Consider the following 27610-nt stretch of genomic DNA (forward strand, 5'->3'; position numbering starts at 1 on the left):
GACTGTGACAGTGAAATTTGATAGTGCATTCATTAAGCTTTGTGTTTGTGTGAAAAAATCCAACTTCCTGTCTTGGGCAATAAGACCGATTTTTGCAGATCCAGTCACAATTGTTATTTCATATAGCAAAACTAAAAGTTGCAGCACCTACTTTCCTGAGGGAGCAAGGAATTTGACGAAATATTGCCAGCAAAAATGAAGATTGCACTATGCCAGCTGTCAAGAAACTCTACTCCTGTTCCTGCAAGCACTATAGTCAACCTGGGCCACAACCAATACACCACTGCAAGGGAAAGGCCCCACCAGTAGATCTACTCAGGAGATGACCCCCTGCTGCGATTTGGAGATTATTATTATTATTATTATTTAATGGACAATTAAAATACAAGATTGATTAATAGGCCAAAGGCCTTTGACAATGTCCATGTCCAGTTTCTCTCCAATATTGGTCTAGTGAGTGTTTGAAAGAAGATACTGTTTTTGCCAGAACTACTTCGTCGGATAAGTCATTCCATTGTTGGATTATTCTAAAGTTGAAAAAGTGTTGACCAATGCTTCTGCAAATTCTTTGTTTAAAAAGTTTCATCGGATGGCCCCTGGTAACACTGTCTTGTTGTAATGTAAAGATATCTTTTGGGTCAATTTGATAGTATGAGTTTAGTATCTTAAACACTTCAATTAGATCTCCTCTTTGTCGTCTACAAAAAAGTGAGTGCAAATCTAGTTCTTGAAGTCTACCTTCATAAGATAGTGTAGAGATAGATGGTATCAGCTTAGTAGCCCTTCTTTGAACCTTTTCTAGTACGTCAATGTCCTTTGCTAAATGAGGGCTCCAGATTGGGGCACAATACTCTAGGTGCGGTCGAACTAAAGTTTTGTACAGCAGTGTAAATGATGGTGCTGATCTATTCTTGAAACTACGCTTCAGTCTTCCCAATACTTGGTTAGCATTACTTGCAATTTTGTGACAATGAAGACTTGAGCCCATGTCTGGTGTGATCCATACACCTAAATCTCTTTGTTCTGTTGTTAATTCTAGCTGACTATGAGCTCCTGAGGCCTGATCATACAGGGTGTAGGTGTTGTGGTTTCCTCTACCTAAGTGTATCACGGTGCACTTTAAAGTATTAAACTTCAGTAACCAAAGTCTTGACCAGTTCGAGATAAAATTAAGGTCTTCCTGTAAAATATTGACATCTTCAGGTGTTTGGATAATTCTGTAAAGTTTAGAGTCATCAGCAAACATCTCTAGTGTACTTTGGAGTCCATCAGTTATGTCATTAACATACAGGATAAATAAAAGTGGGCCAAGCACTGACCCTTGTGGTACTCCACTTGTAACATTCACCCATCTAGAACTGCTACCATTAAGAACCACACGTTGTTGTCTACCAATCAAAAAGTTCTTTATCCATGTGAGAAGGTTGCCATTGATACCATAAGATTGTAGTTTACTTATAAGTCATAAATGTGGGACGGAGTCAAAGGCTTTGGAGTAGTCCAAATAGATAACGTCAACACCAAACCCAGAATCAACAGCAGCAGACCATTTTCTGTGACATTCTAGTAAGATTGATTGCGAGGACTGAAGTGGGCAGCTGACTGGTACCCATGGACAGAAGAAGAGCACCTTCTTTGGTACCTGCCCTACATGCATGAACATTTCAGATTGCTTTACATTTTTACTTGAATATTGTTCTATATCATGCAAACCTAATAGTAAAAAGATGTGACAATTCAAGTTAACTAAACAGCAGAACCATGTAAGCTAAAGCATATTGTCAACACATGTCCAAACTATTTGTATTTCGTGCTAGTAGTACGTGTCCTATCACATAGAAACTGTAGCATGGTCTACATATATTGTATTGCAAGCAAAGGATTAGCTTAACACACAGGTGTACACTTCCTGACCCCAGGTTACATATTTTTATAATTTAGGCAAGCAGTTAATGTCATACAGAATTGAAGTTACTAAAGAGGTGGCACTTACTCTAATAAAACACATGGACAAACACACAGACAAAAGAACATGCACCCAATCGGCTTGCCCATGCCTGCCCTATACCTATCTAATACTTTTTCAACAGTCCATATGCTGTGAAGCAATACCAGGATGCTATGAACTTACTATAAGCAAAAAAGTTAAGTTAGAAAATGTATGCACCAAAAGGTAGACAAAAGCAGAAGTTTTCTCTACATCATGGCCTTCAACACACTGTAGCGTACAAAGGAATGTATGTAGAAGCTTGCAATAAACTTTGCAATTTATCCAGATGGTGGGAGTTTCATGTTGCATATGAATCATGTCAATACATGCACAGATTACTGAGTAAGCACTGTCAATAGCTCACATATGAAAAAGTGTGTCACGAAAAGGTGGCACTGAGAAGAAAAAAAGTTGTCATGTGTCATGGGCAGAAATCAAACCCTGGACCCTTGGGTTAACAGTTCAATGCACTAATGCTTGTACCTGTGGCTGGATTCAAACCCGCAGCCTACACTTCCAATGACCACAAAAGCTTCAGGGTGGTGCTATACCAGCTGAGCTGTTTATCGTGTAGTTAGTAATGGAATGCAGCTGACAGGAATGTAGTCCAAGTATTTTTCTAGACCAATGCCTTCAACACTGTATAGAGAATGAGTGGAAGCACATAGTGATTTGTAACAACAAACTTGGAGTTTCCAGATGATGAGCACTTAATTTCATTAAAGTGTCATGTTGATACATGCTTTGGTTGTCAAGTTAGCGGCATCCTGAAGTAGATAGACAGACAGACAGCTTTTCAGCTTTATATAATATGATTAGCATGATGTGCATTAAAAAAGGACTCGAGAGTGAAAAGCAGATGAATGATATGGCCTCCAAACACACAATGTAGAACAATTAGTACTCTTTCCCAACTGATAATATTTCCTGAAAAAAACTGCAGGATTGTCTACTTCACCTTTCTAACCCAAGGACAAGTAGATAACATTCATAGACTACTGGATTTAAATAATGGCCATGGAATTTATCCAAGGGTGGCATTTATGCTCTATCTGTAAGGGCACAGTGCGGCTGTTATTCAAATGTGGCTACTATTAAAGGTGCCACATTTAACCAAGTAAATACGGTATGCATATTAATTAACATGAAACTGTAGGCTTGCGCCAATTATTCCGGCGTAATTTCGAGCATAATAGGCTAGCAAAAGCATCAAGCATTATGCCAGCATAATACTTTAATAGGACAATTTTCAAGAACTTTAATCAAAACGCGCAACGCGCGCGCCAAAAATACTGCACAACATGAACACACTGCACGTTATTACTGCATTTCATATCAAAAACCTTGCAGTGTTACTATTTCTTGACTGATTATTCACACTTTATGGAACTGAATAAGATCGAAATACTCTAATAGAGCAGTCACTTACTCTAATACAGCAGTCATGAAATGCAGATATACTCTAATAAAACAGTCAGCTCTCGAGCATAATCTTGATTTTGAAAGAATAATTTTGAGCATAATAGGCTGGATTTTTGAGCACTGCTTAAAGGCATAATAGGCAATTTCCAAAGCATAATTAGCTAGCTCAAGCCTACATGAAAGCCAGTGACTTCTTGTCACTGGGGAGGGTATTGCTATGTAACAGAGCTGTTCAGCTTGTTTGAAGACTACCAGAAATTTTATTCTGCATTCTCAGTCACAATAGATCACCAAAGTGTTGAATTTTATTTAAACAAAATCTTAACAACTATCCACCTGATACTAAAGGAACAGCCTATTTGACATTAGTTAGACCCATAATGGAATATACTGCCCCAGTCTAAGATCCATATTATAAGTTAGAAAAAGTACAAAGAAGAGCTGCACGATGGATTTTATCTGAACACTCTAGAACTACCAGTGTTACATCATTATAATCCTCTCTTAATATACCCACATTACAACAGCGTCATCAAGGTTACAAAATAATTAACCATACACTACCAATCTTCATCCCTTCACATTACCAAAGAACCTAATTTCATACACAACACCATTTGAATCACTTCTGCATCCTGCCACAAGCCACCATTAGCATTACAGTTTTTATCCTAGAACAATAATATTAAAGACTGCAATAATTTCCCAATAAATATTATAGACAAGGATGAATTTATTTGTTAATTTTTGAAGGATTTTATTTTCAAAGAGGGCCTTCTCTTTGAAAATAAATTCCCATGTCTTCAAAAATAAATTCTCATAAGTGAAAGCAATGATCCAACTTTTGGCAATTTAATTGTACATTCCTCGAGGTTTAGCTTGGTTAAACTGTAACAATACTGTTCCAATAACCAGAAAACAGGAGATTCAGAATAGGAATTGATGCTGTCTGCTCTAAAACCTATGCCTAACTATGATCAGGCACAGTTGAGCCAGTGAATTTACTCCACTCCCCTAGTCTAGGGTTTCCACTCAAAATAGGAAGGTGCTTCATCTTGTTGTTTCTGGAGATTTTCACACAGATTTACCTTTACAATAAAGCATCCAGGTGTTATTGGATTTTTTTGCAGCATTCAATATTAGCATAATTTTAGCATGTGCAAATATCCAAAAAGTGCATGATCACCTGACCAAAAACCCCTTATATAGGATTTCCACTGCAAAATAGGATGATGCCTTAGCCTTTTAATTATTTCTGATGATTTTCACACAGACTGACCATACGATAACACAACCAAGTGCAAATATATTATTAAACTGTCTATTTCCTTCAATATCAGTGCAGTTTTAACTATAAATACCCAAAAAGTGGTCACATGGCCAACAATCCCATTACAGGATGTGCTATAGCACTGCAATATGTAGAAGTCTTTAATAAGGTAAGAAATATACTGGTACCACCTATGACTATATAGATCATCCTAAACTGCAATCATTTTTCAATTAAGCTGTCTAGTGTAACTATTATGGAAGTTTTGGTCACATGACCATGCACTTTTATGTTTTTGTGTGTTAAACTTATGCTGATACCCAATGCTACAAGCAATCCAATAATAAATTGGCACTTGTTTGCTTTATCTTAAAGGTCAGTCTGTGTGAAAATCTCCAGAAACAACAAAGGAAGCACCTTCTTATAATGAGTTGGGAATCCTACCTAGTCTTAATTCTCTGCAGTGTGCATGGATGGAGATTATTCCATCAGTAAGTCAGTCTTTTGCAAACATCCATGTATCTTCAAACTTTGTGACATAAATTTCCATTTATTTGTAATCCATCCGGACTTTGAAATATGCCCTCTTCAAAATTAAAAACCTTCAAAATTCAGGTTTTGCAAAATTTTCTGCTTTGAAAGTACTCCACTATACGGTAGATAATGTCTGTGCTACATGGACTGTACAATCATGGGTACGTTGATGGTAGGCATATAGAAATGAAGTGAAATATGTCTATAAATAGCTATACTCATTTGTTTATTTTAGAGGGATTGCAAGAAAATGACAATTAAGGATTTTTATTATGTAATGCAGTACAAATCTATTGAGAGATGTTATACTGATTATTAATTTAATTCTTTTTAAAAAGTCATTACTACTATTAATATATTTTTAGCATTTAAAAAAATTGAGAGATATTGCATAATCCTGGGCTAGTCTTACAAAACCGTCCCTATACACATAAAACTCAATAGTGGCTATGTGTCTTTCATTGTGGGTGTGTGCTTTGTAGTTTCTTGACCGTGCGACTCACTACCAAGATTAATGTATGTATGGTAACCACGCATGGGTTATTTTCGTATGGCTATCAATTCTGTATATATAAGTAAGTAAGTAAATACAGTGTGCATTCTAGTGGCTTACATCACAACTATGAATTTTAGCGTGCTAATTGAGTAGTTTACACACTCAGCGCCTCATAACCATTGTGGTACAGTGGGGGTATCCTGCATATAACTAAGTTATGCACTGTACAAGGGACATGGAATGTGGAATGGGATGGTAGTTAAAGAAATGCACTCTAGAATCTGCAAATCCATACAGACAACACTGACTGTCCTTGGGGGGATGAATGGCAAAGGGTTGAGGTTCAATTTGTGTGTAAAGGCAGGAGCTCATAAGCGCCACAAGGCACAAAGGAACATAACACTCAGGATATAGCTGTATTCTATCTTTTGTTAATGAACATGTCCTTATAAAGAGAGCAGTAATTTCCTGGGCTGTGCTTGGTTATGTTAACAGGTGCTAGCAGTTAATATGCAGCCATAGAGTGTCAGTAATACTGGTAGGGTAATTAAAAGAATGATTTCAACATAGCTCTGTTTCTGGTCCTCTGCAGCACTGAGAGCTTACAAATATATGGTTACTTAGTTCACTGCTTTGACTCTTTTAGATTAGACTCATCATGGCTTCCTTTGAAAATAAACAGCTTGAAGGTGATGATGCAATAAACCACTGAGTAGCAGTGAATATGCCCTACATGGACTTGTGGCTTATTGTCTAGCATCCCCCACATCATTGTATTACACAGTGCAGTGTATATCTCAGCTTTGGTTTGATTAATCAGCTAGTAGCCAATTTCAGAGTTAATATAGATTATTGAACCAGATTAATAATTACATAATTATACAACTAAAAGTTAACTATGTACACTATTGAGAAATTTCTATCTCTTCCTCCTGATAGCTCTGCCAGTGTGTTCTGTCAGTGTAGTGTAAAGTCAACTACGCATATTTATTTCATCAGATCTATCTGAGAAGACACTAGTGGGGCCAACAGGGACAAGGGGCAGAAAATAAAAGTACAGCCCTGCATTTTAACTGGGCCCAAACAGGCCAAGATAGGGGAAAATTGCTCCATTTACCGCTTCTTGGTAACTTTTTTTATATAGCAGGTAGCTGTTCAGGATGTCCTTTGCACAGATACTAGTCTTTAGGGTAGTTTGTACTAACTACCAATGAACACATGTGTCCTTGGACCTTTAGGCAAGTTAATGCACTGTAAGAGTGTATTGTCTCTTGGTACATAATTACTTTAGTGACTGAAAACTTAAAATACTAAGTGACCTTACATTAAATTTATCACAACAAAGGAATTATATTTTATTCCATTATTCCACATTAATTACATTAATGTTTAACAACATCCCCCTGCATAGGTAGCTAAGCTTTGGGTGGTGTTAGAGTCTAAACACTGGACTGAACTGGAATACTGGAATGGACTGCTGGACTGACAATTTTTTATGGCAAGCAAAATTAAAACATATGTTTAGGGTGAAATTCTACTAGGTTAGATGGTGAAGTGCTGCGAATGGCTACAAGGCCAGATATCATTGTAAAACTTCACCACAAAGTGCCTACCTAGCTCACAAAAGAGCTCAAGACAACTCGCACAGTAATGATGTCATAATTGATACAGTAAGTCATCAATATCGCTGCATATTAACTTCATTATAGATCACAGCACTATTCAACCAGGATAAATTAATATTGTAGCTCCAGACGTTTCTGAAAATCTGCATCACAGAATAGCCCATTTTCACACAAGGGCTAAGGAATGTGACGGTTAATAATTGTGCACACCCGGTGTCCTTTGAAGCCTATGGGGGTGAGGTAAGAAATCTTCACGGGAGCCTAAACCATACCATTTATTCTTATTATGAGAACGAAATTGTAATCTTCAGGTTGTTAGCATCACGATGGTATATAGTTTCCAGCGAAGATTCGCCGTGTTGTAAAGCGGAAAGAAGCGACTTTAGCATGGTAGAAGACTCTAGTGACTTTGTTTTCAGCACCTAGAAAATCTACTTAGTGAGATAAACTTTGTTACGTTTCTACAACGCTGGGAACAGCGCTATGCAAAAATTATCGCAGAAATAGGCGATCTTTCATTGCTGTAATTCTATCAATACTATAGGCGATTATTTCACCCGTTAAAGTAGGTTTAGTATCCATTTTTTGTTGCCTAACGTTCCTCAATACTTATAAGAGTAAAAATACCTTGCTTTAGGAAAGATGCAGCCTTAAAATTTAAGATATCACTACCATTTGACACAAGATCCCTGATTTCTCGATCACAACACACAGCGTATCTTTCCAATTTTCACGTCATTGTAGTACAGTGGCTGCTATAAAAGTACGTTCTTATAATAAGAATAAACGGTATGGTTTGGGCTCCCGTGACTGAAGTGTAAAGGTCCTAATCCCATAGGTTTCAGTACATTTCAAGGACATCAGATGTTGCGCAACGTGTATTCATTACCATACCGTGAATACTTCAGGTTGCGTGGAAAGTTGCTAATCTAGCTTATCTATGCTAATATACAACTTTAAAGTGTTTTATGTGGCTTCACATATCACCTTATACTGGAATCTAAAACCAAACCTTGAAGCAAAATGTGTATATGTTTCAGGTGAGTTTCAGTACAGTATATAAAACGTTACATATCAAGCATGTACTTGATACTGTTTGCCAAAGACTGAAACCATAAGGCCCCTATTCGGTGATTATTAGTTTCTCATCCAGCCTTTCTAATTATTATGATGCGGGCGGGAGGGTATTACCATTATGCCATTATTTTATAATATTAACACACTGATGTACAGACCTTGTCCAAATTGTCTTTCTTTCTTACTACAAACATTTCCTTCACCAGCTGATTCTAATTTTCGTAATCGCCAACTATTTTTAGGCAGTCAACTGAAAGCCTGCTTTGATGAAGTCGATAGAGCACGATTGCAACTGGCACTGCAGCAATTTGCCAAGGAAAACAACAGTTCTCCTGGTGATATATAGCGCATTGTAGCGTTCATAACAAAAATTATAACAGTTTAGTATCATGTGTTCTTCTGAGCATGCGCAGAGTAAATAATGGCTTACCATGCGGCAGCTCAAGAAGGATGCGGGCGGTGGATGAGAAACTAATAATCACCAAATAGGGGCCTAAACTATACAATTACAATACACTGTACCATGAGGGTTCTAAATATGACAAAATCAGTACTACCAGAGTGTAAGATAACTAAAACATTTACCAATCACTATTAGCTATATGCTCTTGAGTTAATTTGTTTTTTGTCCTTGTACTCCTTGTTTGCTTTTTGCTTCTGGTACTTGGTTGTTAGCTATAATATTGTACGTTTTAAATTTGTAGGGCACTGCTTAAAAAACAGTTCATAGAATTGATGCAGTTAGCTACCCACTTATCATTAGACATTAAATTAGGCCAAACCAACTAGATTTCAATTATTTTCTAAAATATTAATGGTAGGGCAGTTAGGAATTATTGCTGTTTTGTAAGCAAACTTAATAGCTGCAAATCCACTAGCCACATATATTTTGTGGCACTTCAAGCAAGCGTACGGAGACGCCTGTGAATCATTGGTTTGGCCGGCCGATTATATAGTCAGCTATATTAAATTTAGCGTACCGCGCATGTTCCACGCAATGCTATTTCCATTATTCCATACCAGGTCTTCAGGATAGCGGTACCAGGATTAATAAACGCCATTGCTTCTTTCAGTCTTTCTCTCACAACAGCACACAATATAACCGGAAAACGAAGTAACAGCCTTTTCAAAGAGGGGACAAACCCACGTGAACGGATACTGAGGATTTCCAAATCTTTGCAGCACTAAAGCGCAATGCGTTCATGTGCACGCCTATCACATGAAATTTAAAATTCCTATAACACGCCATGCGACCAGTGAAACAGTGACACACGAGTATAAAATCTATCAACAAACGACTTGATTGAATGATCATAACTGTTGGTCCGGTCTAAAGGATCTAAACCGTCGAATGGGTAAAAGGCAGGAAGTGACGTGGTGGATCACGTTTTTCCGCTTTGCTTTCAGACATATAGCAAAGATTTACGCAATAGAGCGGTGACACCTGACGTCACAGTCGCTTCCTCGGGGCAGAAAATGTATCACGCCACAGGATAAGAGTTATGTTCGAGCGAGCGAGACTACGTTTTGAGCGTTCGATTGGTGTTGAGCAAACGAGTATGTAGTTGTGTGATAACTAAGCTGGTAAGTTTATAATGGGTTTAATTCCACGTAACTACTGTGAGCTTACAGACAGCAATTGGGTGTGGCTTCGTACACATCTAATATTACAATTTCCCAATAATTATATTAAAGTGGGTGTGGCTCACAAAAGTACTTATCCTGCTGCAAGACTAGACTATGTACAACGTCTCAGGTACTGAACAAGTACAATTGGAAGATACTCCAGAGAGAATAATACTTGATGTAGCGGAAAAGATGGGCATAGCAAACCTCAAGCCCAAACAACTTGAAGCGATTTCTGCATTTTTGTCTGGAAGAGATGTTTTTGTATCATTGCCTACAGGATACGGGAAATCCATAATATTTGCTCTTTTGCCTGCAATGTTTAATAGAATAAGAGGTATGAACTCTTAATGATGCTAAACACACACTGACACATTTATTACATTGTGCCTCTAGATTGCAATGATAGCCTGGTCGTGTGCATCAGCCCTTTAGCATCCCTTGAAATGGATCTTACGGAGAAATTTAGAAGCAGAGGGATAAATGCTGTGTTTGTCGGTGAGCAGCAAAAAGACTGGGGTCAAAGAAGAAGAGTGTTGGATGGAAATGTTGAAATTGTGTTCACCAGTCCGGAAAACATTATCTGCAATAAAATGTACAGAAACATGTTACGCAGTGAAGTATACAAGAAGAGACTAGTGGCTTTGGTTGTTGATGAAGCACATTGTGTGAAAACATGGTGAGTTGTACATGTGTGCTTTTATAATATAGTGCTTAAAAACTACATTTGCAGGGGTGATGAGTTCCGAACAGAATTTTCTAAGATTGGAGAATTGCGCAGTTTAATTCCTACCTCTGTAAACATCATGGCATTGACAGCAACAGCAACTTCAGAAGTTCTCAAAGTTGTTACAGAACGTCTGTCACTTGATAACCCACTCATCATTGGATTATCTCCCAGCCAAAGCCATATATTCTACAATGCAGAAAAGCTTCCAGATATTGCAAACTATTGTAGAGAACTGAGTGCAAAATTGAAGATCAAACGCCTCTCTTTTCCTAAAATATTGATTTTTTGTCGCAGTTATGCTGACTGTGGTACAATGTACCGTATTTTAGAAGTACTGATGGGACCACACTTCACTGAGCCATATGGTAGTCCTGCCAAATTCCACTGTTTTAGGCTTGTAGATATGTACACCAGGGCCTCTACCAGCAAAATGAAACAGAAAGTTTTGAACTCATTCGTCACTGTCAACGGAAAACTCCAGGTAGTGATAGCAACAACAGCTTTTAGTATGGGCATAGATTGTCCTGAAATCAGGACAGTAGTACATTTTGGAACACCTGGTACTGTTGAGGAATATGTACAAGAGAGTGGTCGTGCTGGTAGAGACCATAACCCTGCAACAGCACGTATGTTGTATGGAAAACCTCCAAAAGGTACATCAGTGCAAATGAAATCTTATGGCACCAACAAAAGAGAATGTAGGAGAAAGCTTCTTTTCAAGAACTTTTTGTTTAGCTCTGAAAACAGCGATGATATCCAGTTATGTAAATGTTGTGATAACTGTGCCAAAACTTGTAAATGTAGTGATTGTAGTAGTGGTGATAACATTGTACAGTAATTAAATTTACAATAACTAAATAAAAGTTAATATTACAGTGAGAAAGATCCAGACAAAATTACGATTATGAATGTTTACATATTATACTATCAATCTTTTCCTTTAGCCACTTGTCCAGCTTTTCCTTGTTGATCTGCTCTAAATGTCCCTTAGGCAACTTAAAGCTGCTGTGTGTCCTTTGGTCTTTCTTGACAAAAACTTCCTTCTCTTCAAGTGTCCGTAAAACTATGTTAAAGTCCTTCTCATTTGATTTCTTTTTATGATGGTCACTCTCTCTCTCTACTCCCAATTCTCTAGCAAACTGACGACAAACATCACTCACAACACCAATAGTGTTTGCTGCTCTCTGGATGGTACCAAAGCTGTTGTTAGGACCAAGGTTTCTTAGAATCCCTTTTAGCCTATTATTCAAATGTTCCATGTGCAGGTCTGAGGGGATGTTGCATCCTGCTCTGCCTTTAGTATTAACAAACCGCCCCCATTTCAGCTGTGCTACTAACCTGGGGGATAAAATATGCAATTGACTAAGAAGGTTTACAGCTTCACCAGAATAATTCTTGCAACCACCAGACTTGAAGACAAACAGCAGGAATCGCCAATACATTATCACTTTGTCACCATCTCCCTCCCTGATGGCATCGTTGAATCCACTCCATAACAACCCTAAAGTTAGCACTTCTGTGGCATAGACATGCACACTGTCTACAGATTGGCATGGTTGTCCAGGACGCCTTGTTTGCCTGGGTTGACGTTGCCTTGGTTGACGTTGCCTTGGTTGAGGTGGTTTAGGCTTCGGTAGCTCAATTTTAACATACTGCTCAACTAAAGCAGCAGCCATGTCATAGACCATTTCATAATCATTGGAAGTCAGGATGGTCTTGGCAGCTGCTACGACATGAGCATCTAGGACAACACCTAAAAAATCTTCACATGCTCTCAAATTGTCTTTGGGATCAGTAGGAATATTGGTTCTGTTAATCTCATTTTTAAGCTGAAACAGAGTGCCCTTCTGTGTAGCTGACTGCTTGGAGTAAAGCCATTTCCATATTACCTGTGAACAAAATTGTAAAATATAAACAAGCTGTTTTCACAGTAAGAAATGAATTCTACCTTGACAAGAGTCATATTAGTATGCCAGTCATCAACTACAGGTACAAGTCCTTCCAATCGGTCCAGCTCATTCTCAGAATGATGGCGTACAGATTGGGCAGTACGCTCACGAGCTGCTGTTAACTGGTCTCCACTGCAGCAAATTGGATGAAAATTGTACTCAGTGTATGTCAGTGTATCTCCTGCGTCTGCAAAAGTTATTGTCACATTGTTAGTTTGAGTAGGCACATATCGATGTATCTGATCCATGATTCTTGCCATCTCATCGATCTTGTTTTCATTAAGATTAATGACTCCCAGTGGGACCTGATATACGTAGATTAAATCCATAAATCACAACACAATACACATATTCATACCACAGTAGATTTCATTGACATTTCTTCACTGTACAGAAATGGAATGTGCCATAGTACATCTTTCTTCTGTGTTGAAAATTTCTCCATCTGCTGTACAAGTATCCTAAATAAGCAAACAATAGCAACCCTTTTGTGTATGCATATATATATATACATTATTTTTTATAGCAAATAGTATAATAATAATGACACAGCAAGTGTATAAACACTATTGTAATTAGCTGATTCGGCTCTCCACCAATCGCAGTTCAGTGGAGATAGCAGGATGCTCTGATGGCTGCAACTTTCTGCTCCCTCAAACAGCCAGCACAGCAGAACATAATAAAGAAAATGAGATGGTACAACACATCCAGGAGAGTGAACACACACACGCACGCACGCACACACACACACAGACACACTAATGAATACCAACATACCTTGAAACTAGTACTTTAAAGTGTTCTTTTATACTACACAGGTCATTAAGACTTGGTAAGATATCTTCAGGAGTGATGGCTACATTTTGTGGTGGAGCATTAGAGTAAAGAGAAAGGTCTATCCAATCTTTAGCTGCATACATATGAACACAGTGTAACGACTTGGTTTGATGATAAATACGCTGGAAGCTTGGACGGAAGTTCTTGTCCACATTGTCTATAGTAATCTTGAAACCTGACCAAGCATTTGATTGTACTGTCACTACATCCCCTAATGTGGCTCCTTCATTTGTGTTGACTGGTGTTTGTTGTCCAACTGTGTCTTCATTTGCACGAGCTACATGATCAATAGTTACAGGTTGTCCTGGTAAACTGTGTTCATCATTGGGTGATCTCACTGGACTATAGGCAGGAGCAATATAGGACATGTCTAATTCACTGATAGAAGTATCAGGCTGGATATATGAATACTCATTAAAAGTAAGTGATGTATCCATTTCTATATGTGATGTATCAGAAGCCGGCCAGAAAGACTCAGATTCTTGTGATTCACCACTACCATCAGCAACGCTACCATCAGTAAAACTATGATCAACAACACTACTATTCACAGACACTTGTCTACTAAGTACTGATGATCTGCTGGGTGAGAACTCAGCAGCTGAATCTTCACACTGACCAATGTCAATGTTGCCAATTGTTTCATAGTTAAAGGACCTTTCCTATAAATATAAAATACAATTAAACGGCATTCATAAACTATAGCAACTCTGTATAACTGACTCTAAGACATTGACAAACTATTTTATGGAGAATGTGCTGTTCTTAAAAAAAAATTATATAGTAATGCACAAGGTCGGGTCAATTGAATGGTTAAATGCAGCTCAAGTAGGTATATATGTTCATGAAACCTACCTCTATATATTTCTTCAACTCATCCGCCCAAAACAAAACCTCAACATCATGGTCTTCTGACAGACGGTTCACCAATGCAATGGTCCGCTTGTGGGACAGGCAAACCATTAAAGGTTGCAAGCATTTGTATACCTGAAATTATACTTGATCGTATATTTTGGTTAGACATAGATTCTGTATGTCCATACCTGTTTATTAGCGCCATTGGCATACAACATAACTGATACGGCTCTTTGGACAAGGGCCATGTGAGGTGATCGACTTTTAATGATGACTCCAATAACAAAGCAGAGCAGGGTCTTGCTAACATGGGGTAAGATAAACTTCACTAAGGCAACCAAAGTAGGAAGCTTCGCTTTGAATTCTAGAAAGATGGTTTCCCAGCTAAACTGTTTAACAGCTTCATTACTGTCACGCATCATTGAGGGTATTCTTGTGCTGCATATATCAGTGAGCTCATTACAGATCTTTCTCCCAAAAGCATTACATGAGAATGCACTGGTTTCTTCAGCATTCACCAATGAACTAGCAAGTGATTTATAAGATCTGTAAACCAACTTCCTTACACATGTTTTGCGTAGTTGGTCATCAATGTTATATGTGCGTGGTCCAATTACAACCTATAAAAAGCTTGTATATAATACTGATCAGTAAGGCTATTAAACATACCTTGACATCTTTTGATGTTGAACTTGGTTGGGAGATTGAGGTGTTTTGACAAACTACTTTGTTTGGTGCCTGCAATTGGGAATTTAAACTAGGCCTTTTCTGTCCCACATGCGCTGTCGCTGAAGGTGACTGAGTATTGACTGACAATCTTGTCAACTTCCTTGTGATGCCATCAATCTTCTTTTTCAGATCTTTCTCAATCCGTTCAACAGACTTAGCCAGGTTGTTACAGCAGTTACACAAGTAAGCATTACTGTTGCACTCACAATAGGAAGACAATGGTCTTTCAGTGTACTCTAGACTTATCCTTTCCAAGACTCTCTTGGCTTCTGAACCACCTGCTCCATACAGCTTCTTCCGCTTGTGCTGAGAAGAGGTGTCATCAATTGGCGACTGGCATAGGCAACACTTATCACTCTGTCCATTCGCCATCATTCACGAGGTGACTTTGTCATTCGCGCGCCAAAACTACGCAAGGGAAAGGCGTACAAACTCGATGAAGACATCCTTGGGTCGTTGTCACCTCTTTAGTTCGTGGTCCAGGCCAATCAACGCTCACCAACCAAGGGGTGATTTGCCTGCAGAACTTTTCTATTGTAGAGTCCCCAGACCCTTTCGGAGCAGGCGCTTATAATTTCCAATCGATAAGCGCCGTGCGGAGAAATAGGGTCTGGCTACGCGAGACTAGAAGGGGGGGGGCTTCAGCCCCCAAGGCCCCCCCCCCCCCCTGGATCCGCCCCTGCATAATTAGCTAGCTACAAACTTTCTAAATCCACTCCTTGTAAGATCACATTTTTTTTCGAAATTTTTTTACCAATCATAGCTATTAATGAATCAATGAAATTCTCCTTTCCTGCCATGCAATTAGCTAACACCCAATCAGTCACCGTGCAGTTGTTATTAGCTAATGACTTAAGGGTGTGTTTGGGCAGAAATTGGATCATTGATGAGAGGCCATGCAATGGCCTGCTAGCATTTCTAGACGTTACTGGCAGTGCATGCTCACTCAGGGGCATATTCCACCAAGCCATTATTAATGGGTGTGGCCAGTCAACGAGGCCAGGGAGCGAGGCAGTCAGGGATCTACGGTGCACCAGATTAGTTTGTCAGTGTCACCTTTACAGTTTACTTTTTGTAATCGCGTTTGTATTTGTAGAGTTGAGATTGAATACATATAAATACGCAATAACAATTACTCAAGGCAAGGCATTTCATCTGACCAACTGGTGACATATACCATCCTGATTTTCATCTTGGTCGTCCTGCCTATTTTAATCTCTCCGTCAGGAGTACCACTCAGTCTGCTGTCATATCTTCTGCTTCTTAGGCTGGGGTGGCCGCTGCTGTTGGTGAGATAGCTAAGGACACTCAATACCAGGACATTGTGAATGATAATGAAGGAGATTTTATCCCTCTTGTATGTGAGACCTTTGGTGTTTGGTCACCATATGCCCTATCAATTTTAGGATCCATAGCTGACAGAACAACTGTTAGAAACGGTTTGCCTCGAAAGTTTGCTAGGCGCCAACTTCTCCAGCAACTGTCTGTGACTTTGTGGAGGTACAATGCGAAAATGATACTCCGCCAGCATTCGCTTACTTCTGAGGACGAATTTCATGACTTTGACATTCAGTGGTTAAGTTACACTGTAAGTATGATACCAGAGCTCTCAACTCTCACTCATTCTGCGTGAGTCTCACGCATTGAAGCAAAATCTCACTCTCTCACTCACAACACCTCAAAACTCACGCATTAATCTCTCAGACTCACAGCATGAATCTCGAATCAAAGCAGCACTTTCTTAGCATCACGTGATCACTCGTAAGGGTCTTGCATGCTTGTATGCATGAGAGTGATTATATTCACATATGTTAGGGTTGTTCAGCCACTAACCATCAACAGAAGCCACGTAAACAGAAAGTTTCCCATTGCTATTATTGACTCATTGGACACACCATAATATAGCTAGCTATATAATTAACTGACTTCACAATATTATTTTTAATTATTATTAGCTATACTTAGTCATTTCCATGTTGTGTAGTTATTGTATGTATTTTGGTCATTATCTGTTATAATCAAAACAGAGCCTTGTTATAAATGCAGCCCTGTAGACGCGGTGCTCAAATCTGCAAAGAAAGCAACATCAGAATATAACAGGGCACATGCACAGCAGCAGCAAACAATGAATTATATAATAGCTACGTATACATTATGCAATATAATCCCTTTCTGTATGTGATTAAAGTCTGTATGATTTTTGTCCAAAAATCATGAATTTTGATCAAAATTGCATCTGAGAATGTCTTGAGTTACAAACTTTTCTCATACCCCAGACCCCCTTAAGGCAAAATCCTTTGCATTTAGGAGTATGATTGACACACTGCAGGTGAGTCTCCTATCCTCTACATAATCTCACTCATTTTCATACCAATCTTACTCTCATTTTCACTTATGTTCTCACTCAAAGTGATTTCCACCAGTTGAGAGCTCTGAGTACGCAGCTAGTAATAAGTATATAGTTAGGTAATAAGTAGTAGTATGGTGTAGTTTTCAGTATGTACGTGTGTTTCAGTACTTTTGTAAAAAAAAATTACTCACAACTGATTACACTTTTGTCATACTCGCGGAAGTGCGGTCGCAGCTACGTAATTATGTTTCTTTTGTCAATTTTTTTTTACTGAAACACACATACATATACTGAAAACTACACCATACTACTACTTATTACCTAACTATACACTTATTACTAGCTACGTACTTAACTTAACCAATGTCAAAGTCAGAAAATTCGTCCTCAGCAGTAAGCGAATACTGGCGGAGTATATCATTTTCACATTGTACCTCCACAAAGTCACAGACAGTTGCTGGAGAAGTTGGCGCCTAGCAAACTTTCGAGGTAAACCATTTGTTCTGTCAACTATGGATCCTAAAATTGATAGGGCATATGGTGACCAAACACCAAAGGTCTCACATACAAGAGGGATAAAATCTCCTCCATTATCATTCACAATGTCCTGGTATTGAGTGTCCTTAGCTATCTCACCAACAGCAGCGGCCACCCCAGCCTGAGAAGAAGCAGAAGATATGACAGCAGACTGAGTGGTACTCCTGACAGAGAGATCAAAATAGACAGGACGACCAAGATGAAAATCAAGGTGGAATATGTCGCCAGGACGAGGAGGTTGACAGCATGGAGAGCCTTGCCAGTATTAGCTATACACTGTTCAAGTTGTTTGCACTGTTTTGTTTTTCTACAGTTCAATTACTCATCTTCCTAGTAAAAAATCTACTACAGTTTGGCCGGTAGATACAAAAATTATGATTTTTGAAGCAAAGTTTATTGTGCTATTCACAGTATGTCTTATTCTCTTTGTAGCGTTATTGATGTTTAATGGTCTTCTGTTGTTCATCAGACCACTGTCTCGCTTTAAATTTATTAATCATTTCAAACCTCTACTGGATGCATATCAAGGTCCATACAAAGACAAATTTTATTATTGGACTAGATTACAACTTTAAAAAAAGAGCTGTATTTTTTGGAATATCTGCCTTGGATAGAAGTATCCATTTGATCACTGCATGTATGCTGCTTTGCATTGTTGCTTACCTGCATGGACAGTTCAATCCATTTAAGAAAAAAGAGAGGAATAGTCAAGAGGGATTCTTCTTACTAAATTTACAGGGTTTATTTTTAATAAGGATTTTGACAGCTACAAATGGTGTTATTGTTGACATACTGATTGTAATAGCAGCAGCACAATTTGGAGTAATATTGGCAAAACAAGTTAAAACAATTATGCCACGTGATAAAGTCCCACAATTTGGGAATATTATTAATCTAAAGTTTTGCAAATGAAAGCAAACTCAAGCTCAAAACATTGGACTAACAGGTATAGTGCCAGAAAGAAATATTTATCATGAATTTCAGGAACCAATGCTTCAAGATTTTTGAATACGTTACTAGTTGAAGAATTTGTGCATCATTGTTGGTTCACTCAACTTCATGCATACACACATTTTGAGAATACTTATAATTTTTAAATGATTATTATTTTTTACAGTACAACTGAAATTACCAACAACTCCTATACACATTGCCAGCTATGTATAGAAGTAACCTTCTATAACAGAATGTATCAACTATGGAAACTCTGGGTGCAGTGAATTGAAGTAGTACAGCAGTAATACAGTATACCAATCCAAAAAATAAATATTTGCTTTACTTTGTATAACAAGCTTCAAAACTAAACATTTAAAGCCAACAATATTGTCTACCACCTCTCCAGTCCCTTCAAAAGTTCACTGGCAAGCATTAAGGACTTTGACAACATATAGAAGTCTCTGCACAAATTAAAGCAGACTTATTAAGCTTAAAGCAAGGGCAGTGTGAATAATAGTTGTGTGTATAGGTATTTGTGCCATTATAAAAACTAAATGATTTCTAAAATGATGGTGATCATCTTGCCAGTTGCCACCCCATGCATCTTTCACAAATAGCGAAACATTGAATAAGGGAGTGTAAATCTTTCTGAGAAAACTGAAGAGTCATAGCTAACCACATTAACAGTATAATTAATAGTAATATAACAAATAAAGAACTTTTATTCACAAAATAAAAATATATTCTTGAGTTTAGAATTGGAAGGTAAGTAACATTAGCAATGTCATTTCCCTTTTATATAAGTCATTTCATTTCATAGCAAAGTCCCTAAAGGGATAAAATCCTAATACAAAAATTAAGTTATAGTTATTGGTCAATTAATACATGTTTAAATCTGCAAGGGATATGTTATTACTGTTATTGATTTGGATGACTATTCCAATCGTTCTGGGGAAGAAGGAGAATTTTGTACGTACAGTATGTATCACAAAAGGTTTTGAACGTGGTAAAATTTACAAGGATGATTTGATCTAGTTTTCAAAAAGCCTATAATATGGGATTAGCATTTGTAATAAACAGAAAGTCATGAAAATCTTAAATGTGTATGGCCACCATATGGTTGTACCTGCTGCCACACACCCAACAAGCCCCATGATTTTGGATTTTCTCCAGAGCAGAAATGTTTTTCTGAGTGTGAGGATTCCAAACAGAACTTGCATAATCTAAAACTGGTAGGACAAGTGCTCTGAATGCCTTTCTCTTGGCTGAAAAATTACATGTGTACATGTTATGATGCAACAAATTTAAAGTTCGAGAAGCTTTCAATGAAACATGCGAGACATGTTTATTCCAAGATAGTTTAGAGTCTACAATAACTCCTAGATACTTGACAGATGACGAACACTGAAGAAGGTGGTTGTTCAGGTAGTAGGAATGATGGATAGGTGAATGTTTATTAGAAATACATAAAAACTCACATTTCGAAGGATTCAGCCTCATTTGTCATGTGGAACACCAAGATGATATTAAATCCAGATCTTTTTGTAAATTTTACAGTCAGCTGTGGAACCCACTGGGCAGTAAATTGCAACATCGTCTGCAAAAATCTTCATAGGAGATGAGACAACTGGTGATACTCCAGATAGGACAATGGACCAGTCCGAAGCACAACCATTGATCACTACACATTGCTGCCTAGTAGTAAGAAATGATGAGAACCGCTTTAGCATAGATATCCCAACACCGTAAGCTTTAAGCTTCAGTAAAAGGCATTGATGAGGCACGGAGTCAAAAGCCTTAGCAAAATCAATGAAAATACAGTGGGTACAAAGATGATTATTTAGGTTAGATGCCCAATCATTAATGGCAGACAGCAACAATGAGGTAGTGGAGCACTTTTTTATGAAACCCAAACTGAGCATCACAAAGAACTTGATGGAACTCCAACAACTCATAAAATTTGTTGAAAATAATCCTCTCAAGCACTTTAACTATAACACAAATTAAACTGATTGGTCGATAATTGCTAACAAGATGACAATTGTTTATTACCTTTTTGATAAAACTACCATTTGTGATTTCTGATCATAACAGTAATGTATTTAAATAAAATTGAAACACCAAACATGTTAAGAAGTTAGTTTGAATGTTAAACCAAAACAGCTAGTGTAGTGAATGTTGTCTTTATGTATTTTCAATGTATTCTTTCAGCTCCAGTTCCATGTCTAATAAACATGTGTGTGCATGTGCTATTTGGTTGCTTGCAATTCCAATAGGCACAGCCACTGTAGCTCTGTAGTTATAATAATTAAAATACAGAAATAGATAGTGCTGAAAAACAGAAGTAGCAATAGTAAAACAAGTCAGCTAGATCTAGCTATGATACAGCATGTTAAATAAGCTAGATGTCTATTTGGACACGAAGGATATATGATACATAGTCACCCTGCTATCTGCTGATGGTGATACATATATCATTGAATAAGTGAACTTTCTACAGGGTGTAATTAAACACTCTACAGGGTGATTTTACTCTCCACAGGATGACCTGTTTATAGCTGAATCCTCTATACAGGGTGATTTGTTTGTAGCTGAACTCTCTTAGTCTACAGGGTGACTTGTTTTTTTTTCCCCGGGGGTATCCAGCACCCCTTGCCACCAGCCGTAGCACTAGATACTGAAGTGCTAGCCAAAAGAAAGACTGAAAATTAATTGGGAAAGGATCAAATTAAGGGAAAGGCACCTGACCTTCTATCAGAGCAAGGTCAAGAGCCCTATGGCTAGCTGGGCAGCCACTATGAGAGCGTGCTCCCCTAAGACAAGCCATCACTGAATGCAGCAGCGAAAAACTAAAGTGACAGCGTAGCCAGGCCATAACACTACTGTAAGGAACACCCCTTTTCAAAGACAACAAATAGGCCAGACATTTGTAAACAACATTAGTACATCCACTCATTCCACCAAATGTGGAAAACACTAACAGTACAAAAGAACCCATCTCAACTTCCCTGATCCTTTGCTCATACTTTCTGCATTTCTCCTCCTCAAATCACCAATACAGTGAAGACACTGGAGTGGTGCGGTATGATGAGGCAGTTGGGTTAAAAACCCTGACACCATAAAAAACCCTCTGGTGTTGGCCACCCCAGAACCCATCAGCTGAGACGTCCAAATGAACCCCATCCTCAGCAATTGCCATTGAGTATGTGTGTGTTTCACCTGAAAGTGTCTGTAATGAAGGTTCCACACACATACCAGAGCACACTTCTGATAGGGCATCAGCAGTAAAGTCCCTTTTTTCATTATGTCTTAGGGTGGGTTCATAGCATGATCCATGGAGAATCCCTTACCACAAATGCACTGTGTAGGCAATCCAGATAGAAGCCACCCATAGTGCAAGCAAAGTGCATCTTGTTTCTAGCTGAACTCTCTACAGGGTGATTTGAAATGTAGTTAAACTCTCTACAGGGTGACTTGTTTCTAGCTGTACTCTTTACAGGGTGACTTGTTTCTAACTGACTCAAGATTTGCAATTGATACTTCATATGTGACCTGAATAATAATTGAATTGTCATGTGTGTTTAGGAAGGACTGTTAAGTTGTGTGTTTAGTTAGGTGCATTAAGAGGACAATGGATGAAACATTCTTATCTGCAGATGCCAGTTAATCAAAAAAGCACCAAGGAGCTGGATCTCCTGAGAATTCTGTCACTCAGAGTCTTCCTTCATTATCAGATAAGTTAACTGCAGTAAACAAGATATCAGTTATATGTGGTCATTATAATGAACATGTGATGCTGATGGTGTAAAGGGTGAAGCATTTCAGTGTGATTGGTTTCATGCTTTGTGTGAGAACATTGGTATAGTAAACATTACAAATCATTTTCCTCCCTTGCAAAGTCAATACCAAATGTTGCATACTATTGCAATTAGTGTTATGCATGAATCAAATGCATAGTTGCTGAATTTGTGAGATCATCAGTAAATGAATCAGTTAAAATTTCCAATGTAGTTGAAAACTCACTTCAAAGGTTTGACAAGTCTTTTGCATCTACCTGACAGCTCAAATTGGAAAGTGTATTGAAGATTTCAGTACAGAAATAGAGGATCTGCTTTCAAGTCAATCTGGTTTACAGATGGAAGTTGACCAAGTTTCAAAATCCCTCCAGGACGCTGCTGTTCCTGTTGGTGGTTCTATTGTGAGAACTACTCCAACCACAGCTAACACATCTGTGTCAAGTGCTGCGCAAAGCATTGTAGATGAATTAGCGGACAGGGAGAGAAGGGAAAGAACATTGTAATGTATGACTTACCAGGAGCTAAAGATAGAGAGGCTGACAAACTCTCTGTTTTAGCCTTACTCAAAACTGCATGTGTAATTGTGTATGATCTTGAAACCCCAATTAATAGAGTTGTACATTTGAGAAGAAAGGTTGAAAACAAGCACAGACCTTTGTTAGTCTGTTTTGAGTCTGCTGATCACAAAGCTATTGTTGTTTCCCGTTCGTACTTATTACATCATCACGATCAGTTTAAAAGAGTTTTTATAGCCCCAGTCCCAGATAGAACTGTACTTGAAAAGCATCAAAGATTGGTCATTCAACTCAGAGAAAGAAAAAGTTGAGACGAAACTGGTTTAATAATTAGAAATGGTAGTATGATTATGAGACACCCACACACTGCTGGACATTAACAGTAATTAATTAGTATAGCAAAGTACGTAATGTATAATTTGTTTATGAATGTACAGGTGCAAACCTTTCACTGTGAAAAAGGTGGGATATAAGATGGTATTTCCAGTGGCTTATTGAATACAAATAAGCCTTAATATAAACCCTGTATTATACTCATGTTATACTTTAGTATAATGCATACTATACTATTAACATATATGGTTTCAGTTTATTTACTACATTACCTGAAACAGTTTATATTGAATATAATTCCCACACTATACTATCACATATATGGTTTCAGTATGTTTAACACATTAACTAAAGCCTTACATGAGATTGTTAGTATAATACAGGTTATATCAAGCTTTTTTGTATTCAATAAGCCACTGGAAATACCATCTTATATCCCTCTTTTTTCACAGTGTTTATCCTTACAAATACAAATAGATTTGAAAATACTGTAATTTAGCATATTCGTAATTCATGAATTATTGTGCAATTTGGTAATTATGTTGCAATTAATATGTATTATATCATAAGTAATATTAACAGATAGCTTCATTTCCATGTGCAGACTAAACAAAGGTGAATTTAATGTGTACTGCAATGCTAGTGTTTAGGACATTCCCAACTCTAAGCGTTAGTTCAAATTTTCTGTAATAAAGGAAAAGTGCAGGAGAATTTCATACCACAGACATATTTCCAGTTGCTGATAAAATACAGGTCAATTTGATGTGCACTGCAAAGTAAGTATATATGGTATTCCATACATTAAGGTTAACACCAGGTCTAGTAGGAATGTCCTGCATCAAAGGAAAGGTGCAGGAGGAAACCATGTGGTAAGTCCAGTATATCTGCTAGAAATCTGCCACTTAACTGTCCTGCACATTTCCTGAGCTCACAGAACTATGTATAGGAAATTTGTCTTTTCTTCCAGTGTTGGCAGTATCGGTCAAGCCAAAAAATGCCTTCAATATAATAGTTGTATCATGGGCCCAAGTAATTTGCTAGATATGTACACCCCAGCCTGAGGGCTGCAGGTCCGAGGATGTGGGTGTAGATATCAGGCAAATCACAAGGGCACATACAACTGATAGGCGCCCCTATACAGGCTAATAGCCTGCTATGGTGGGCAACAAATAACCCAAACCAATATGAGGCAACCTGCTGACAGTCTTGTAAAATGCGATTATGGGTCAGCAGCAAGTAACTTTGTAGTTACGTTTGTTAGCATAAATGGGCAAATCCTATAGATATCATGGAAATGCTAAATTTAGTGATTTTACAAGTGTTTCAGAGTTGCTACATTGCATAAACACTGTTTACAAGTTTCTAAGCATCCAGAGGGGTAAGCTTCATTGTAGCATGGTTACCTCATGATATACGAAAGGTGGATGTAGTCCGCTATCAAACATACAGACAAGTGCTTGTAAATTTCCCATGACACTAGTTCTCACCTTAAACTTCCATTTGTCAACTTATAGGGTGGTAAGGGCATCAAATCGCCTCCACCTGAGTGCTGTAGGATGCTAAATCGGGTGCATGGTTTTCATCACATGAGCAACAATAAACTCCCACAATCAACTTCTTACAAAAGCAAACAAACGTTACCACATAAACCAATGCCAGCCATGGTTTAACTTAAGTGTACCATGGCAAGCCAGGGTTTATGAGATATGTACCCTGATATTTGCCTTTGAAGTTGGGTGGCTTCATGGTACATACGACCCTAAATACTTCCAATAGATTGATATGAAATTGAATTTTTTTGGAATTTTACACTCAGTAACTACCTGCCTGATACCTTCATCAAGTGTAACTTGATAACGGCTAAGGCTATGGGTAGGGTTCCAACTCAAAATAGGAAGATGCTTCTATTTTTTGTTCCTGAAAATTTTCACACAGACTGACCTTTAAGATAAAGCAAACAAATGCTAATTTATTATTTGATTGCTGGTAGCATTGCACAAGTTTAACACACAAAAATATACAAAAAGTGGTCACATGACAAAGAATACCATAATAGTTACATTGGACAAAGTAATTATATCTTAGGTCATAATTAGTGTATTTCTTACCTTAATGAAGGCTTCTACATCTTGTGATGCTATAGTACATCCTGTATAGCTGTAATGGGATTGTTGGCCACTTTTTGGATATTTACAGTTAAAACTGCACTGATATTGAAAGCAACTGACAGTTTAATAATGTAATAGCTAGCACTTGTTCATTTATCTTAAGCTCAGTCTGTGTGCAAATCATCAGAAACAATGAAAAGAGCTGAGGCATCATCCCATTTTGCAGTAAAAATCCTTATAAAGGGATTTTTGGTCACATGACCACTTTTTGGATATTTACAAATTATTATGTTAAAATTATGCTGATATTCAATGCTACAAACAATCCAATAACAAATTAGCACTTGTTTGCTTTATCTTAAAAGTAAATCTGTGTGAAAATCTCCAGAAACAACAAAATGAAGCACCTTCCTATTTTGAGTGGAATCCCTACTATGGGTTTGATTGTTTCACTGTTCAATGTCGCTTCAGCCCAATAAGTGCCTATTGACTAGTGAATCCCATACTTAGCTACCCAGAAAGTATGGCACCAGAGTTAATATTTTCATCCTGAACACTTGCTCCCACCATCAATTATTGACTCAAAAGTGAAGTGACCATTACGCACTGCTTTCGGCAATGTTTACCCCATTACGCAGTGAAAAACTTCCTTTGCAATCAATCCAGTCACCCCAAAAACACAGATGATTCACATGCCCCAACTATCAGTTACTGACTCAAAAGTGAAGTGGTTATTACATTTCATGTTTAGCACATTAACAGCATTACAAACGAAGCAAAGCGCATCTGCAGTCTCCATGCTATTCTTGTTTAAAAACTGCATAGGGAAGCCATCACGCTACCGCAAATCAACACCTTGGGCTGTCAGCAAAAAGAAATGGGACACAAAGAAGGACAAAGGTAAGTCCATGATGTGTGCATTGTATGCACTGCAGAATTTTACAAAAAAAAGGTAAACAAGGAAAAATTAGGAATTTCAAGTTCGATTATAAAAATTAGGGATCATTATATAATAGAAAAATGTAGGGAAACAAGGGAGGTCACTTACACCTGCAGATGTATTAGAGGAGATTTAATCCAGATTCCCTATACTTCAGTCATCAGGGGTGTACCGAGGGGGGTTTCAGGAAACCCCTTTGGATTTTACACACTACTTGAAACATTAAGAAGTTGAAACTTCAGGTTTCAAGAATCTGGAATCTATCATGGAACAGGATGAATTTTAAACTTTTATCTTAGTTAAATATAGTTTCTCACCTGACAACAATACTTATAACATTGTTCTGAATTATGATTTTGGTGAAAAGATGGAGATACTCTAATAGAACAGTCAGGTGAAGTAAACTACTCTAATATAACAGTCCCTTAGCTGTAGTGGAAACCCCTTTTCAAAATTCCTGCGTACGCCCCTGGTCAATATGTGGTCATGGGTATAGAATGAATTAGGGATTAAATGTTCACTAGACACTAGTACATCTGCAGGTGTAGGTGACCTCCCTTGTTTCCCTACAGTACTTTTTCAACCAAACTTATAATAAAATTCCTAATTTTTGTTACAATATAGCTATGCATTGAAATTTCTCAATTCCAGGACTCTAAGAGCACAATTATAATTCATCAAGCATAATTTCATTATTGATGTTGGAGCAGTATACAGCGCTCAAACATAGTAGACAGTACCATGGTAGTCTACATGCAAGATAATTATGACAGACATGATATAATATTCAAAGCTGACTATATATTAATAATAGTGCAACAGCATGGTACAGTATAGATTAGTGTAATGAGCCACCTTTCATATTGAGTATGGACTTGTCTGACAACATGATTTGACAACTGCAGACACTGAAAAATGACGTACACTTCAGAAAATGAATGGTTTAGGCTTTTA

The 27610-nt window shown here is 37.8% G+C and overlaps 3 protein-coding genes across 6 annotated transcripts in view; 1 reads left to right on the forward strand and 2 right to left on the reverse strand.

Moving 5' to 3' along the window:
- LOC136263679 (uncharacterized) overlaps positions 1–9571 on the reverse strand; it is a 52386-nt gene extending 42815 nt beyond the window's left edge. Inside the window, exon 1 of one of the 2 annotated variants that reach the window (XM_066058313.1) lies at positions 9395–9571. In XM_066058313.1, coding sequence (XP_065914385.1) covers positions 9395–9475 — 81 coding nt within the window. In that variant the 5' untranslated portion in view covers positions 9476–9571. Of the gene's footprint in view, positions 1–7964; positions 8106–9394 lie in introns of those variants that run through there. The other variant, XM_066058314.1, reaches the window with a different exon arrangement.
- A 311-nt stretch (positions 9572–9882) lies between these two features.
- On the forward strand, positions 9883–11653 carry LOC136264113 (ATP-dependent DNA helicase Q1-like). The gene is made up of 4 exons (XM_066058806.1): positions 9883–9998; positions 10047–10377; positions 10437–10719; positions 10774–11653. Exons 2-4 carry the CDS (start codon positions 10155–10157, stop codon positions 11606–11608), a joined length of 1341 nt encoding a protein of 446 aa, XP_065914878.1. The 5' UTR covers positions 9883–9998; positions 10047–10154; the 3' UTR covers positions 11609–11653.
- On the reverse strand, positions 11609–15734 carry LOC136264112 (uncharacterized). Of its 3 annotated transcripts, XM_066058804.1 has the most exons (8): positions 15081–15734; positions 14600–15031; positions 14412–14543; positions 13497–14218; positions 13078–13180; positions 12719–13024; positions 12155–12659; positions 11972–12108 (listed from the first exon to the last, which is right to left on the reverse strand). In XM_066058804.1, exons 1-8 carry the CDS (start codon positions 15513–15515, stop codon positions 12104–12106), a joined length of 2640 nt encoding a protein of 879 aa, XP_065914876.1. In that variant the 5' UTR covers positions 15516–15734; the 3' UTR covers positions 11972–12103. The 3 variants fall into 3 exon arrangements, with proteins under 3 accessions (XP_065914875.1, XP_065914877.1, XP_065914876.1); XM_066058803.1 differs by having other exon boundaries at positions 11609–12659; positions 15081–15733; XM_066058805.1 differs by lacking the exon at positions 15081–15734 and having other exon boundaries at positions 11609–12659; positions 14412–14554; positions 14600–14738.
- Positions 15735–27610: the final 11876 nt, after the last annotated feature.

This window comes from Dysidea avara, chromosome 8 (genome assembly GCF_963678975.1).
Source record: "Dysidea avara chromosome 8, odDysAvar1.4, whole genome shotgun sequence".
NCBI classification, from domain to species: domain Eukaryota; kingdom Metazoa; phylum Porifera; class Demospongiae; order Dictyoceratida; family Dysideidae; genus Dysidea; species Dysidea avara.

Coding starts and splice junctions, on each gene's coding strand:
- LOC136264113 (XM_066058806.1), top strand. CDS start 10,155: ATGTACAACGTCTCAGGTACTGAACAAGTACAATTGGAAGATACTCCA. Junction 10,378..10,436: donor AATGTTTAATAGAATAAGAG/GTATGAACTCTT, acceptor TTGTGCCTCTAG/ATTGCAATGATAGCCTGGTC. Junction 10,720..10,773: donor GCACATTGTGTGAAAACATG/GTGAGTTGTACA, acceptor CTACATTTGCAG/GGGTGATGAGTTCCGAACAG.
- LOC136264112 (XM_066058803.1), bottom strand. CDS start 15,515: ATGATGGCGAATGGACAGAGTGATAAGTGTTGCCTATGCCAGTCGCCA. Junction 14,544..14,599: donor CCAATGGCGCTAATAAACAG/GTATGGACATAC, acceptor GTATAATTTCAG/GTATACAAATGCTTGCAACC. Junction 13,025..13,077: donor TGTCAATGAAATCTACTGTG/GTATGAATATGT, acceptor TACGTATATCAG/GTCCCACTGGGAGTCATTAA.